The 14,387-nt window shown below is 40.6% G+C and overlaps 2 protein-coding genes across 2 annotated transcripts; both read left to right on the forward strand.

Moving 5' to 3' along the window:
* Window positions 1-322: 322 nt before the first annotated feature.
* LOC125980413 (delta-like protein 4) lies at window positions 323-7,146 on the forward strand. Its single transcript, XM_049739456.2, has 11 exons — window positions 323-705; window positions 790-1,041; window positions 1,453-1,507; window positions 2,239-2,502; window positions 3,358-3,418; window positions 3,722-3,852; window positions 3,942-4,111; window positions 4,377-4,596; window positions 4,678-5,413; window positions 5,548-5,656; window positions 5,912-7,146. The coding sequence occupies exons 1-11, from the start codon at window positions 652-654 to the stop codon at window positions 5,915-5,917; spliced, it is 2,058 nt and encodes a 685-aa protein (XP_049595413.1). The 5' UTR covers window positions 323-651; the 3' UTR covers window positions 5,918-7,146.
* Window positions 7,147-7,913: 767 nt separating this feature from the next.
* On the forward strand, window positions 7,914-9,805 carry LOC125980417 (glutathione-specific gamma-glutamylcyclotransferase 1-like). The gene is made up of 3 exons (XM_049739467.2): window positions 7,914-8,237; window positions 8,317-8,352; window positions 9,211-9,805. Exons 1-3 carry the CDS (start codon window positions 8,067-8,069, stop codon window positions 9,598-9,600), a joined length of 597 nt encoding a protein of 198 aa, XP_049595424.1. The 5' UTR covers window positions 7,914-8,066; the 3' UTR covers window positions 9,601-9,805.
* The last annotated feature ends 4,582 nt before the right edge of the window (window positions 9,806-14,387 follow it).

Consider the following 14,387-nt stretch of genomic DNA (forward strand, 5'->3'; position numbering starts at 1 on the left):
ACATATTTTATTGTTGCAACATAAATAAAATATTTTTTTTTAGGGGTGTGGGTGCTTTTGATAAATCTAGATTACATTCACCGTTATCTCCAAACTAAATAAAAATTACCTCGTCAGTTGTTTTCTTTACCACAGCCACTGAAGCACATCACAACACGCACTCACACAAATAAGAGGACGGGGAGGGGTGAAGTGTGTGTGTGTGTGTGTGTGTGTGTGTGTGTGTGTGTGTGGGGAGGGTACGCATGAAAAAGTGGGCGGTGTTTATTGTCATGTTCCTGCCAGCTGTGGCATATATAAGCAAGAGGGGAGACGAGACAGGGTCCACAGTGGGTGACACCATGCACTGATGCTCGTCCACATGCATGCACACGCTTCACTATCGTCCCTAAAGCAGCAGTACAAGCTCAAGAACAAAGTGACGCAAGTAACCGGCACGATGGATGGACATCACAAAGACCGCAGAATGACTCACTTGTGGATATTGACTTTTTTGATATTAGTCTAACGTCTTGTTTTGCACTGGATAATTCTCCCTCGAGCTGGAGTTTCTACCGCGGGATTCTATTTATTTGCATTTTGGATCTCCCTCCCAGCGCCAGGATTTGTGGACTAGATACTTCTACGGATACGCACATCAAGCTCTAAAGGATGGCCGTTAGGTTCACATCTACCCTCGCAATAGTTTTAACATGTTTTACTCAGGTACGTTGGATGTTTTGTACAACATTGGAGGTGGTTTGTGTTGAAAGTTGCATTTTCCTTGCTCAACTTTTGCCTCGTGTCTAGGTTCTGGGATCAGGTGTGTTCGAGATCGATCTGCATCACTTTGACAATTCCAAAGCTACGCTGGCCAGTGGAAGGAGCTGCGGCACGAGCGGCTGCAGGACTTTTTTCACCGTTTGCCTGAAGAATTTCCAAACGGTGGTGACTCCCGGAGGTTGTCTTTTTGCCAAGGCCACTACACCTGTTTTGGGCACTGACTCGTTCAACATGCAGCCGGACGCCAGGCTGCGGTTTCCCCTCAACTTCACCTGGCCGGTAAGGAGCTTACTTTCTTGCGGATGTATATATATATTTTTTTAAAGATTTTAACTCAAATTTGGTCAGCAGAGAACCATATTTTTAGTATGAAAAAAATCACAAAATTACAGCTAGTCCTTTGAGAAGCTATGTGATTAATGCAAATAATAATTATTAATTTACTTAATGAAACTATTATAATAATAATAACAACACTAATAATGTAAAAACAATAATCTTAAAAACGTATGCATTCAAAATAATTCAATAGTTGTATCATATTATCTGTGCGTCCATCTATCTTACCTATCTTTACTATCCCTAATTTTATGAATAGATTATCCAAATTGCAATGTAATCTTCAATTACATGTCCAACTATACAATTAGAATTTTGGTGACATTTATTTCCCAATTTGTTCTTTCCCAGAATGCCTTCTCTCTCATTATTGAAGCTTGGCATTCGTCTGCAGAGAAGCCTGGAGGTAAGTGACTTAAAAAAACAAACAAAAACACAACCGCTAGAGGGAGACATTTACAAATAAAGCACCACTCATTGGCCTATTACATCATACCTATTTCCCCAAAATTCAATAAGCAGTCTTCATGCGGGAGGTCACGTGACAATAAATCCATCTGGCATTGTCCGAGTCCTGGACTTGTGTCCACTAGGATGTCTTGTGACTCACACCGCAAGCAAAGCTCTCCCAACACAATCGCAACTTCCTTTGTTTTATTTTGGCCCTGCGTGGGAAAGTGCACCGTGTTAAGTGAGCACATGAGGCCTTGCCAAAAAAGTATCCCCACCCTTTCACATGGTCTCCACAATGATCATATTGGTCATTAACAATATATTAAATCAGGCATGAACCAAATCAACCACCATGAGGGGGCCTCCAAGACACAGCTTGAATAGTATTTTTTATTTATTTTTATTTTTTTTTACATTAAGGAAGTTAAATTTTAAAATCAAAATATTCAGCAGTATTTGCCTTGCATTTTATTTCTTATTCAAATAATACAATTTATGCAATTTTATATAGCCAAATGATTTTATTTAATTCTTTTGAAGAAAACAGCACAATGTTAAAATTTAACTCGTGCTGTGCCTATTAATTGAATTATTTAAGTACACCTTTTCTGTGGGTCAAACTTCATAATATTTAAAAAAAAAAAAACATGTATAATCAACAACTCTTATATTCCTTTCCTCCAGATACCACCAACCCTGAATTGTTGATTGGCTCTTTTGCCATCCAAAGACAGTTGGGAATAGGGAATGAGTGGTCCCAGGAAGTGCAGAGCAGGATGCAGACGGAGCTAAGGTACTCATACCGCTTCATCTGCAATGACAATTACTACGGGGACACTTGTTCCAAAATATGCACTGCCAGAGACGACCTTTTTGGCCACTACACCTGCAAGCCTGATGGGCAAATAGCGTGTCTGCCAGGATGGAAGGGACAATACTGCCAAGAACGTAAGCACGAGTAAAGACACCATATGGGCACTTTTTCTTTGTTTGTCTTAAAAAAAAGCACAAGTTAGCGGTTTGCTTGCTAGGCTTGTAGTCGTAGATCTTCAGTGTGTGTGCAGTTTGCTCTGCGTTTGACTTTGTTTTTGCTTTAAATGTGCTGCAGAATTTACTCTGAAGTCAAATTTTCAGAGTTTTCAAATCACTTTCTTTTTTTCAATGAGGACCACAACAGTTCAATAATACATTAGAAGTCAAATTTAAAATTGAAAGTGTATAACCATTAACTTTAGTTCATTTTATTTTGTCAGTGTGAGTTATTTTTCAAATTTTTCCTCATAACCGCTTAATTTTCAGAATAAGCAGCAGGCTAATAAAAAGAAAATGGCACCCGAGTCAGATTTTGGCCACCCCTGAATTAGAGTTATGCTGTCTGTGACGGTTAAGGTGACAGTGTAAAGAATTGGCGCACTTTCTCTTAGCGATTAATCCAGTGAGGTGCTCTGTTAGCCGCACACGCCGGGTTAATCGCGGCATTAGAGGCCGCCACGCGCCACTAAATTGCGGCCTCTATTGTTGCGGCGGTACAGGGCAGCAGCTGCAAACGGGGCTCGAACTGCCCACCGACAACAATGGGGCAGCTGTCATGCTTTTCTTTTTTTTTTTTGATGCTCTAAGAACCAGCATCTGCTGTGCACCCAAAGCAACCAGCCATTTAACAGCATGCAAAATCAATGTCACATGCAGAACACAGTGGGCAAATTATGCCTTTCCATTCAAACAGCAGGAAGCAACTTTGACTAAGAAGACCCAAAGGTTAATCTTTAACATCCTTCTATTTTTTTTTTCCCCCCCTCACAGCAATCTGTCTGGAAGGGTGCAATGAAAATAATGGAAACTGCACAATACCTGGAGAATGCAAGTGAGTGTTAATATTTACATTTAGGTAAAGGTAGCTTTATTTATTTATTTATTTATTCATTTATTTATTTAGATCAGACTGAATGTTTTTTTTTGCAAGTGAGTGTTAATATTTACATATAGGTAAAGATAGCTTTTTTTTTTTTTTTAGATCAGACAATGGTTTATTTATTTTTTTCTAGGATTAAGTATAAAGTGGGGATTAGTCATGAGTTCTTATTGTGTGTGTGTTGACTTGTGCCAAGTCCCTATTGTGTGTGTTGCTCCAATAACAATAGTGGCGTTTTACTCGTCTTTGTTTTAGATGCAGAGAAGGCTGGCAGGGCGTCTTTTGTGATGTGTGTAAACTGCACCCGTCGTGTAAACATGGTACCTGCACGGAGCCGTGGGAGTGCGCCTGCAAGGAAGGCTGGGGGGGGATTCTTTGTGACCAAGGTAGGCTGAATTTCCCTTGGAGGAAGCAAACTCATTCCAGGACAAGCGGGGTAAACATGCGCAATATAACGCAGCATTCTCTCTCCCAGACCTGAACTACTGCACCCACCACAAGCCGTGCACCAACGGGGCCACGTGCATGAACACGGGCCAGGGCAGCTACACCTGCGCCTGCCTGCCGGGTTTCACGGGTGTCAACTGCGACTCGGAGGTCAGGGAGTGTGACGGACGGCCCTGTCGCAACGGAGGCAACTGCTTAGTGAGTGCGGAAGTCCCTCGCTCTCCTTTCCCACAACACAGACTTTCCTGTTTTTGTTGTTGCCTTTGCCTATCTGCGAGTCCAGGAGGATGCCATTGATTGTCAAGTCCTGGATGACCCAGTTCCCAGTTTACAGTGTACTGTAAATAGGATGAAAACTAAAGGATAGAAACGGGGGGGGCTTGTTCAGGGGGGGGGCTATTGGCGAGCAGGATATGAAAAGAAAAACATGCGACGCTGAGCTTTTTGATATCTTTGCTTTCAGGAGACGGAGAGTGGATACAGGTGCGAATGTCCGCTCGGGTTTACCGGCCCGCGCTGTGAACAGCGGACGCTGACGTGTAAGGACACGCCCTGCTTGCTCGGCGGCAAATGTAAAGAGACGGAAAACGGTCATAGTTACGTATGCGAGTGTCCGGCGGGCTACACTGGACTCAATTGTGAGAAGAAAGTGGATAAATGCACCTCACTACGATGCACCAATGGTAACTATTCGCTTCTGGAATCTGACTTTTTTTTTTTTTTTTTTTTTGTAACACTGACGGTTGTTGTTTTTTTCTCACTAGGCGGCCATTGCATGCTGAACGGAAACTTGCGTGTGTGCAGCTGCCGCGCGGGCTTCACGGGTGTCCGCTGCGAGATCAACATCAACGAGTGCGCCGCCAATCCCTGCGCTAACGGCTCCACCTGCCTGGACCGTATCAACGACTACACCTGCATGTGCCCGCCCGGCTACCTCGGCCGCCACTGCGACAGGCCGGCCGACCGCTGCGCCGCCTGGATCTGCCTCAACGGCGGAACTTGCACCGTCGGCGCCAAAGGTCGGCCTTCGTGCCTCTGCCCCACCCATTACAGCGGCCCTCAGTGCCAGTCCACGCACGTGCCTTCATCCATCAGCCCCGAGACGGGCTGGGAGTCCAACGAGAAGCTCAACTGGGTGGCCGTCAGCTCGGGCGTCGGACTGGTGTCGGCGCTGGTTCTCTCCTGCATGTTCATCGTGGTCATGAAACAGGTGAAGAAGCAGAGAAGTAAACAGCAGGCCTCCGAGACCATGAACAACCTTTCCAAAGCCGATTTCCAGAAAGACAACCGTATATCAACACTGGAACTCAAAAACACCAACAAGAAGATAGACTTGGAGGTGGATTGCTCGAGCGAGAAGTCCAATCACAAACACATCAACCACTTCCACACGGACTATAAAACCTCCATGGGGTACAAAGATGAACAATGCCTTCTAGACAAAGATGAAAACTGTGAAAAGATGATAGAAGACAAAAAGCATCTGAGTAGAATCTACAGGTAGGTTCTCAAAGAAAGATTTGCCAAAATGAAAATGCAATAAATTGATTATTTTTCCAAATATAGAATGAATAATAGCATAACTTTTTTTTGCAATAATTTTACAACGTGACCACCTTGATTTTTCTTTGCAGTGAAAAGCCAGAATGCAGAATATCAACAATATGTTCCTCCAGAGACTCCATGTACCAGTCGGTCTTTGTGATAGCAGAAGAGAAGCAAGAATGCATCATTGCAACTGAGGTACCTTTACACAATTATTAAAAATACTAAAAAAATGTCAACTGGCAACATTTAAACACATTTAAGCGCTTTCACTGACCTACATTAATTCAGCATGTCCATAATATATTCAGGACCCAAACCATACAGTGATTTATAAACAAGTGGCAACATTTTAAAATCAATTCTGCAGCTTTATCTATTTTTCAACATTTATCCCAGTTGTGCCCTTTAGCTCACAAGTGTTGTCTTTCTTCTTCTCTGTGTTTTTATTAGGTGTAAAAAATGTGACACTAAATGGAAGATGTGACCACCATTTCTTGTGGACTGTTTACAAGCGTGGGGAGAGACGGGGATTTATTTAAATGCAAAGTTGCTGCTCTTAAAAACTTGATAACTGGACGGAGCCAGAGCGCTCGACGAATGCAATAGAACTAAAGCTACTAAATTCCAGAAGAATGTAAAGACTTTGGGACCCAACGTTGTGCATAAGGATGTTTGAGATTTTTTTTTCCCCCCCCCGACGGAGGCTCGTAATAAGACTGCATGTTTACGAGGACAAGAGGACTTTGTTGATGCGACTCTTCCCTCCCCCCCCCTCGGCTTTTTGGGGCAATCGACACATAAACTTGCAAGCCTGGACGAGGAATTGGCTTTTGGCCATTTCTTTTATGGTCCCATGACCAAAATACCAGCACTGTATAAAAGTACTGAAAAAAAAAAAGCCTTATGTAATATTTAAGCAAAACAATGTGCCCCCCCTGCCTTATCTCATCTTGATTCCTTTACATATTAGGAAAAAATAGATGCAAAGCGATGCAATGCTAAAAAATGCAGGGAAAATCATGATAAGGCCTTGATCATTTTTAAAAAAAAGAAAAAATCTTATGCAAAAAAAAATCACATTTAAAACAAAGAGATAAGTGACTATCGTACCAAGGACGCCTTCAATGGAAATTACTGAACCAATAATGTTATTGTAGTATTTCATTAGTTATTTAAGAGTATGACGCACTGATCTTTTCTTCCTTTTTTTTTTTATATAAGATTATTTTGTACATAGTGTATGTATTTATATGTTAAGATTAGATGTTTGTAAGGTGATGCGGCAAAAGTGTGAATTTTTATTTTGAAAGTGTTTTCTGGTGTTTAATTATTATTCTCATATGGTTGTTATGATGTAGACATATAAGGACAGAATCCCTTAACACATATCTGGTACACTGTTTTATTTGTTGGTCTTCAATGGTGGTCAAATAGAGATTTGTGCTTTTAAGTCATCTAGAGTCTGTTTGGTAGCATTTTATGGATTCCATGTCTGTGTTCAATGACATCATTGTGAGTGTGATGTGAAATCAGTGTGCTAGCAATCAACATTCGGTGGACACCTCTGTAATTGGCAGCAGTGTAAAGATCTACTCAATCAATTATGAATTGAAATATATAGAAAGAGATATATACATTTTTAAAAAATCTGTATGCAGGAATAAATAATCATTGTGGTCTTTTAAGTCATCTCAAGTGATGTTTCTGTCTGTGCAATTCATGCCTTGAGTTCACGTTGCAATGTCATCACCACCACTAGAGGGCACTATTTTTCACATGAGCTGGAAGAAAACTCAATCTTTTCGCCTGTAAAATACTCCACAAACGCAGGAAGAAAACTTTTCAGGGGGAGTGCTGGCTCATACATTATCCGTTTGCACCTGAACCGACCACACTGTTAGATTAAGGATCTTAAAACAGCACAACTACCGTATAACACATCCTTGCAGGTCTATTTATGTAACGTGGTAATGAGATTACCTGTCGCATGCAGCACCCTTCAACGCAACAGTTGCCTTTACTTCTAATGCAACATTCCACAACAATGTATTTTATTTTATTACATTTGAAAACATTTCTCTGCTGCTCCCAAACATTCTATTGTTGGAATTTTTTTTCCTACACTACTCATTTGCCCTAAAAAGTTTGTTCAATATCCCATTTTTTTACTCTTAATAAGACCAACCTGCACCATACCATTATATAAAGACTTCCTATCCCATCCTAAAATTATCTGAATAAGACACCGACAAGGTTATAACGATACTGAAACTTTGTGGTTTAACTTTCACTTGCTGAAAAAGTCGTGTTTCGTTTTGAATGACCATTGAGGGGAAACAGCATCACTTCTTTTCCTCCTGGATGCGACTGTGCCAAACCCCGCCTCCGTCGTATTCCTATTGGTCACCGTCACCATCCTGTGACGTCACGTGAACAACAAATACACGTGTGCGCCCAGACGAAGGAAGCAGAGGAATTTCAAGCTCTTTTAAGTCCCCCAGACTTTTAGTTATACTTGCTGGGTGGGGCTTTAGAGATATTTATTTTATATACTTGGAAAAAAAAAGTTTTTGTTTAGTTGTGAAAAGCCAAACAGCAAGCTGCAATGAAACCTCATGACATCATGAAGTGGAAAGGAAACCTATGGGTTTTTGGTTATGGATCTTTAGTGTGGAAACCTGATTTTGTGTATCAGAAGCGCCTAATCGGCCACATCAAGGGCTACAAACGGCGTTTCTGGCATGGAGATGACTTTTATCGAGGAGACAAGAAGCATGTGAGACATTTTTCTTCTCCATATTGCTTTTATGCTGTATTATATTTATTGATCCCAGATGTGCTTTATATCTCCACAGCCAGGAAGAGTTGCGACACTGGTGAAGGACCAGGCGGTGAGTGTCTTCATTCATAGAGACATTGGATATCTAACTATAATTGTGAATATATGCACTATTAATAGTATGCAGTATAACATGCCACGTTCCCATTTTGCTTTAGACACATGTTTGTCAGCCACCCAGATGATCCGGCTCGTCTTCCGTGCAAGCACGCAATGACGTGAAAAGTATAAGCCAATTATAATAGTGTCAAACTGAAGTATGATAATTGCGCTCTACGTCATATGACATTTATGACACACATATAACATATTTGACAGACTTGCCGAAGCTGTTGAAGTTGTGAAATGAGGTCAGATGTTGCGTGCAAAGTTGTAGTATAAATCTGAACAGGAGTTGCGAGGTTAAGTAGAGAAAGTATGCAAAATGATACTAATATATATTGCCACAACAAATAATTATAACAATTATTTATTTATTAATATGTTTATTATTATACTGAGCTGTTCCTAATATTATATGCGCTGTCTAGATATAATGAATGAAATTATTTTTTTGTTGTCATTTTATGGAAAAAAATATTTTAAAAAATAACAAAAAGGCCTTTTGCATTTTCTATTTAGTGGCAACATTTTCAAAGATGGGACATTATAGGATGTATGGAAGATGGATATTTTATGACCCCTGTTAAACCATCTCATATTAGAAGCACACATAAATTATGACTAGCGGAAAACAAACTTAAGCCTTTTTTACAAGCAGCTGGTCCATGGCTGTAAAGCAATTATCTTGGCCCTTTGTAAGCATCTAGGACTGCTTATTTGTTTTTAATAACTTAGCTCAAAAATTACATAAGCAGTGTTTTCCAGTTGATTAATGTTTATGGCTTCTGTCCACTTCTCTCCCTTGCAGGCTTGCACATGGGGCGTGGCCTATGAAGTGTCGGATGTTCAGGCAATAGAGGCCTTGAAATACCTCAACGTGCGGGAAGTGGTGAGGGGGGGATACGTCATAGAAGATATGGAGTTCATCCCTCGGGAGAAGGACGAGAACACCGTCCACGCCCTTGTTTACATCGCCACTTCCGACAACCCCGCTTACCTGGGCCCCGCTTCGGACGAGGAGATCGCCAACCAGGTCGCCATCTGTAGAGGCAAGACAGGCCGCAACATCGAATACGTGCTCCGGCTTGCCCATTTCATGAGACTCTGCTGCCCTGAGGTGAAGGACGAGCACCTCTTCTCCATCGAGGCCGCCGTTTTGAACATTTGTCCCAAGTGTGGAATAGAAAGCTGTGTCTAAAACACAAAAAGCACTTTATATTGCCAAGCAATTTAAATATCACACGACTTAAATGTTGCCGTTACCCTGAAACATAAGCACTTAATTTTATTCCTGCTTGTTTCATGCATGTGATGCACTTTCTAACTCTACTAAATGATTTTATATTTTCTAGACCGGATACCTCAATTCATTTTATTATAATAATAAACACGCCTTGATTAAATGGTGCTGTGATTCGTGTTTGGAATTCCCTATACATTTGTGTTGCGGTCACGCTCACAATTCACGTGACTCCGGAATGTACAGCTGCAGCCTTCTAGGAAATGCTGACTGTCCATTTGAGCTGCTGGGGACTACAGTCAAAGCAAACATGACTTGAAGGGAGACTGTGCATTTGGGATTTTGGACCAACAACTCGATTTGTTGAGGGGGCAAGGATTACAAAAATATAGTTAGGGATGTCGCAAGCAAAATAAACACCCATTAGAGTGAAGGTTTGCTATATATAGCATCCTATATTTAGGCTAGACTACTAAAGAAAGAAATTAAGTCATTCACTGCCATTGATGGATATAGACTTCAAATATGCACATTAATTGCTGGAAGTGAATGAGTAAAACATTTTTAAAAAGTGTACTACATGGATTTTAATCATTGGGTCGTAACTTGTGCATTTGATGGGTTAATAAAAAGGAAGGAAGAAAATAAAACCAAGACCTATCCATAGATAAACAAGGCTGCAGCATACACTAAGAACGAAACTTGGATTGCACGTATATCTTCTTTTTTAATACAAGTTCGCCAAAGGTCGGTTCTCCAAAGAAACCAAACTTCAACTTCTGTTGAGCCTGCACGGAGAAACTTATTGTTGGTGTGTGCAGATCTTTTTAATCTAACAAAAAGAAACTTTTTGTTTTTCACAAGGAGCACTGCTACAAAGACTATTAAACCTAAATGTCAGATGACTCAGAGAATTTTGTTGTTGCTGTTATCAAGAAGTACTTGTACAAAAACTCTCTCATGGACTTCTCGTTACATTCAGTAACCAGATGATTCCTGTTTTGCTCAATATATATATATATATATATATATATATATATATATATATATATATAGAGAGAGAGAGAGAGAGAGAGAGAGAGAGAGAGAGAGAGAGAGAGAGAGAGAGATGTAGATAGATAGATAGATAGATAGATAGATAGATAGATAGATAGATAGATAGATAGATAGATAGATAGATAGATAGATAGATAGATAGATAGATAGATAGATAGATAGATAGATAGATAGATAGATAGATAGATAGATAGATAGATAGATAGATAGATAGATAGATAGATAGATAGATAGATAGATAGATAGATAGATAGAATTAAGATTTTTCAAATCAGAGATAGCAATATCTCTATTTTTTAAAATAGACAATTTGAAATTTTAGTATTGACACGCAAAGTCGATGTAGAATTTGTCCTCGAGGGCCACATAGAATGATGTGGCGGGCCGTATCTGGCCCCCAGGCCTTGAGTTTGACACCTATGCTTTAGGGAGTGTCACTGTAGCCAGGTATATCTCACCAGAATGTTTCACGATTGCTTTCTGTGTGAGTGTTAGCAAAAGAGCCACGGTTACACAATGTTGCACATGATGTATCTAAAACTCCCCGGGTTTGGGTCATTTGTCTCGGTTATCTTTTTAGTTGCATGATGAGACTTTAAAAAAGGGACATGATGCAAAGGGAGAAACTTCTAATCTGTGGGTGACAAACATTTTATATTGTATCCATTTTACCACCTGCATGCTAATATGCACCAGGCCTGAACCTTGACCCTTGACCACGGCGTGGTCAGCGGAAGGCCAAAGGTTTGCTTGAAAGTGCACGGAAGAGTTAAAGAGGAGACGATTAGGCTGCTAATGGAGTCCATCCTCTTTAATGAATGAAGACCCCTAATGGGTCATGATGTAAGGTCACTAGCAAGCCCCCCCCCCCCCCCCCCCCACCCCCTGATCCCGGTTTTATATTTCATCAATCAGTACATCAGACCCACAAGCTTCTGTCCCCTTCATGTTAGATTAAAGACTACAGCAGGGCTGTGTTCTTGCGTCATAATTTGAGATCCCATCCATCATGGGTGAACCTGGTTTGGGAAAATGAAAGAACCAACTTCCCCTTCATTAGATGAGAACGTGTGACTCAAAATGAAACTGAAAATGTATTTATAAAGCAGGAGCTGGGATTATGGTCATATAGTTTTGATTTCTGTTTCATTGCTACACTGACTCACCGTTGCACATCACGAGTAAGGGAAAACGGGAAAGCACATGATTTAGTTGCATTGGATGGCAAAATTAAATGGGGATTTTTCAATTGGTTTAAAAAAATAAATTCGTTTTGGCAGCTCTTATGGGAAATCGCAATGCAACAAAATTTTAAATCAGAGATATGTCAACTTTTTTGTGGTGATTTTGAATCCGCCCTTGTTTGTTAATATAATATTATTTATGATATGTAATAGATTTAATGTGGGTTAAGCAACAGGTTGGTTTTTTTGGATGGATTACACAAATCCGTATTGCGCAATCTTATCATTTAAAACAAAAAAAAAAGCAAATATTTCAAAAACCTGAAAAAAAATGTCAAGAATTAATTTAGGGACATCTGATTATTTTTTGTTGCATTTTGTTGCACTAAAGTCTTGAGCTGAATTTAAAAAAAAAAAAAAACATTTTAACCGATTGATAGATATTTTTTATTTCATATAACCAAGTACGGGACGTGTCCGTGTCTCATGTTTGCACCACTTTGTCAGCCTGAGCAAAAATACCCTGGAGATTTCCTGCCATTTTTCTCTCAAGTGTTTTCTCTCGAGCAAACGGAAAGCCACTTGGTGTTTCCCACACGCTCACAGACGTTCCTATGCTATCACGCCTGCAGCTGCCGTAGCTTAGTTGCACTCTATAATTACACCAGTGATTTACAAAATTTCCAAAACATTAAGTTTACAACTTGTCTGTTCTCCTACTAACAATTTTGGACTTTAAAAACAAAAAACACATTTGGGCAGCTTATAGACACATATAGACCAACACGCACATTCACACCCATGGAAAATTTGGAGTGCTCACGCATTTTGTAGAATGTGGAAGGAAGCCAAAACATGAAACAGGCATGCTAAGGCCTCCATTTTTTTATTTTTTTTTATTGCAGTGTTTGTTTCTGTGTGCCCTGTGATTGGCTGGCAACCAGTTCAGGGTGTCCCCCTGCTGGGATAGGCTCTAGCATGCCCGCGACCCCCGTGGGGACAAGCGGTATAGAAGATGTTTGTTACAACGTTTGAGCCTTCTGATTTGATGGCTTTAATTCACTTAATCCTGATCCTTTTATTTTTGTCATGTTAACAAAATTGACTTTCCGAAATATACTTCTATACATATAAAATGAATATATAGAATAATCGAATAGGGTAATAAATATTTGCAGGGTTTCGGAGCTGCGTATCTCACGAGTCAAAAAGGGGCAGACCCCCTGTGGTGCTCTCTGGAGGGTAAAGTAGGATTAGACCTGCCGCCTCTGGACTCCTGCCAGGGTTTAATGGAGCAGGAGTTCCTGAACTGACAGGGATGCTTGTTTGGTGGCCAACAAGGACCTCAAAACACTTTTGGCCTTACTTCAAAATCCAGACAGGCTGTTTTACCCTAAGCTAGTTCCCATTCAAAAGTTATCAGTAGTTGTTTTTAAAAAAAGGCTTTTTTTTTTAATTTGTCAAGACCCCATGGCATTATGGGAGAAATGAATTTAAATCAGAATGGGGGACTTTTCTGATAATAAGAGCAGGTTAAAAGATCCAGATGATGTCAATGGAGGTTTATCCAAACACGGGTCAGGCAATTGTCACGCAATGCCTCCATGATTTTCTATGCCCCGCTTATGCGGTTCAGGGTCATGCGGAAGCCGGCCGGAGCTTGAGGTGGGGTGAACTCTGGATGATCAGTGATGATCACATGTCACGCAATGTATAGAGGGCAATTAAAGTAAGCACTCCACTTAATCCATTAGAAATCAAGCTAGCGGGTCGAGCCCTTTGACCTCATGACCTCATGACATTAACAATGTCAAATCAGATTAGGTTCAAATATGTGCAGAACCCCAACCAAGATCTCAAAAGTCAAACCTTGAGTGTAGAAAGAACCATTTCCAGAACACGTCTCCGTGTGATAGAAGCGCCCAACCCTGGGTAATCCGCAGCCAGCCTTTAAGAGGCCGGCGATTTAACGCGACATTATGGGGGGTGATGTTATGCAAATGGGGGATTGATCACTTCATCTTTATGCCAGCCACTTGTTTTGTGTGCTGTCTGTCATGTTGATCTCAGGCTTAGGGTGGGGCTTAATCTTTTAACACCTATCTGACAGATTTCTCCATTGTTGTCAGATTTGTTATAAGCATGTTTGCGTGGTACAATTTAAACATGGCAACCAATTTACTGGTATATCCAGTATCGAGATACAACTATTGAATTCACACAAATTGTCAGAAAGATTTTTTACATTCCTATATGGACCTTGACTAAGCAGATGGTATTTTAGAATCTATGTCAGGATAGACAACCCAACTAAAAGCTACACCCTGAGGAGCATGTGAAAATATTTCCAGACAACATGTTTACATGAAGAGGGCGGCTGCAGATGCTCATCGGCGCATTGCTGACATCTGCTGCAAGGTTTTTAAACTCGCACAGCAAGAAAAAGAGCTGACTGGTCCAACGCCATTTAGGCTCAGGATGGGCTTTTATTGTGGTGGTAAGGGC

This window comes from Syngnathus scovelli, chromosome 14, assembly GCF_024217435.2.
Source record: "Syngnathus scovelli strain Florida chromosome 14, RoL_Ssco_1.2, whole genome shotgun sequence".
NCBI classification, from domain to species: Eukaryota; Metazoa; Chordata; class Actinopteri; order Syngnathiformes; family Syngnathidae; genus Syngnathus; species Syngnathus scovelli.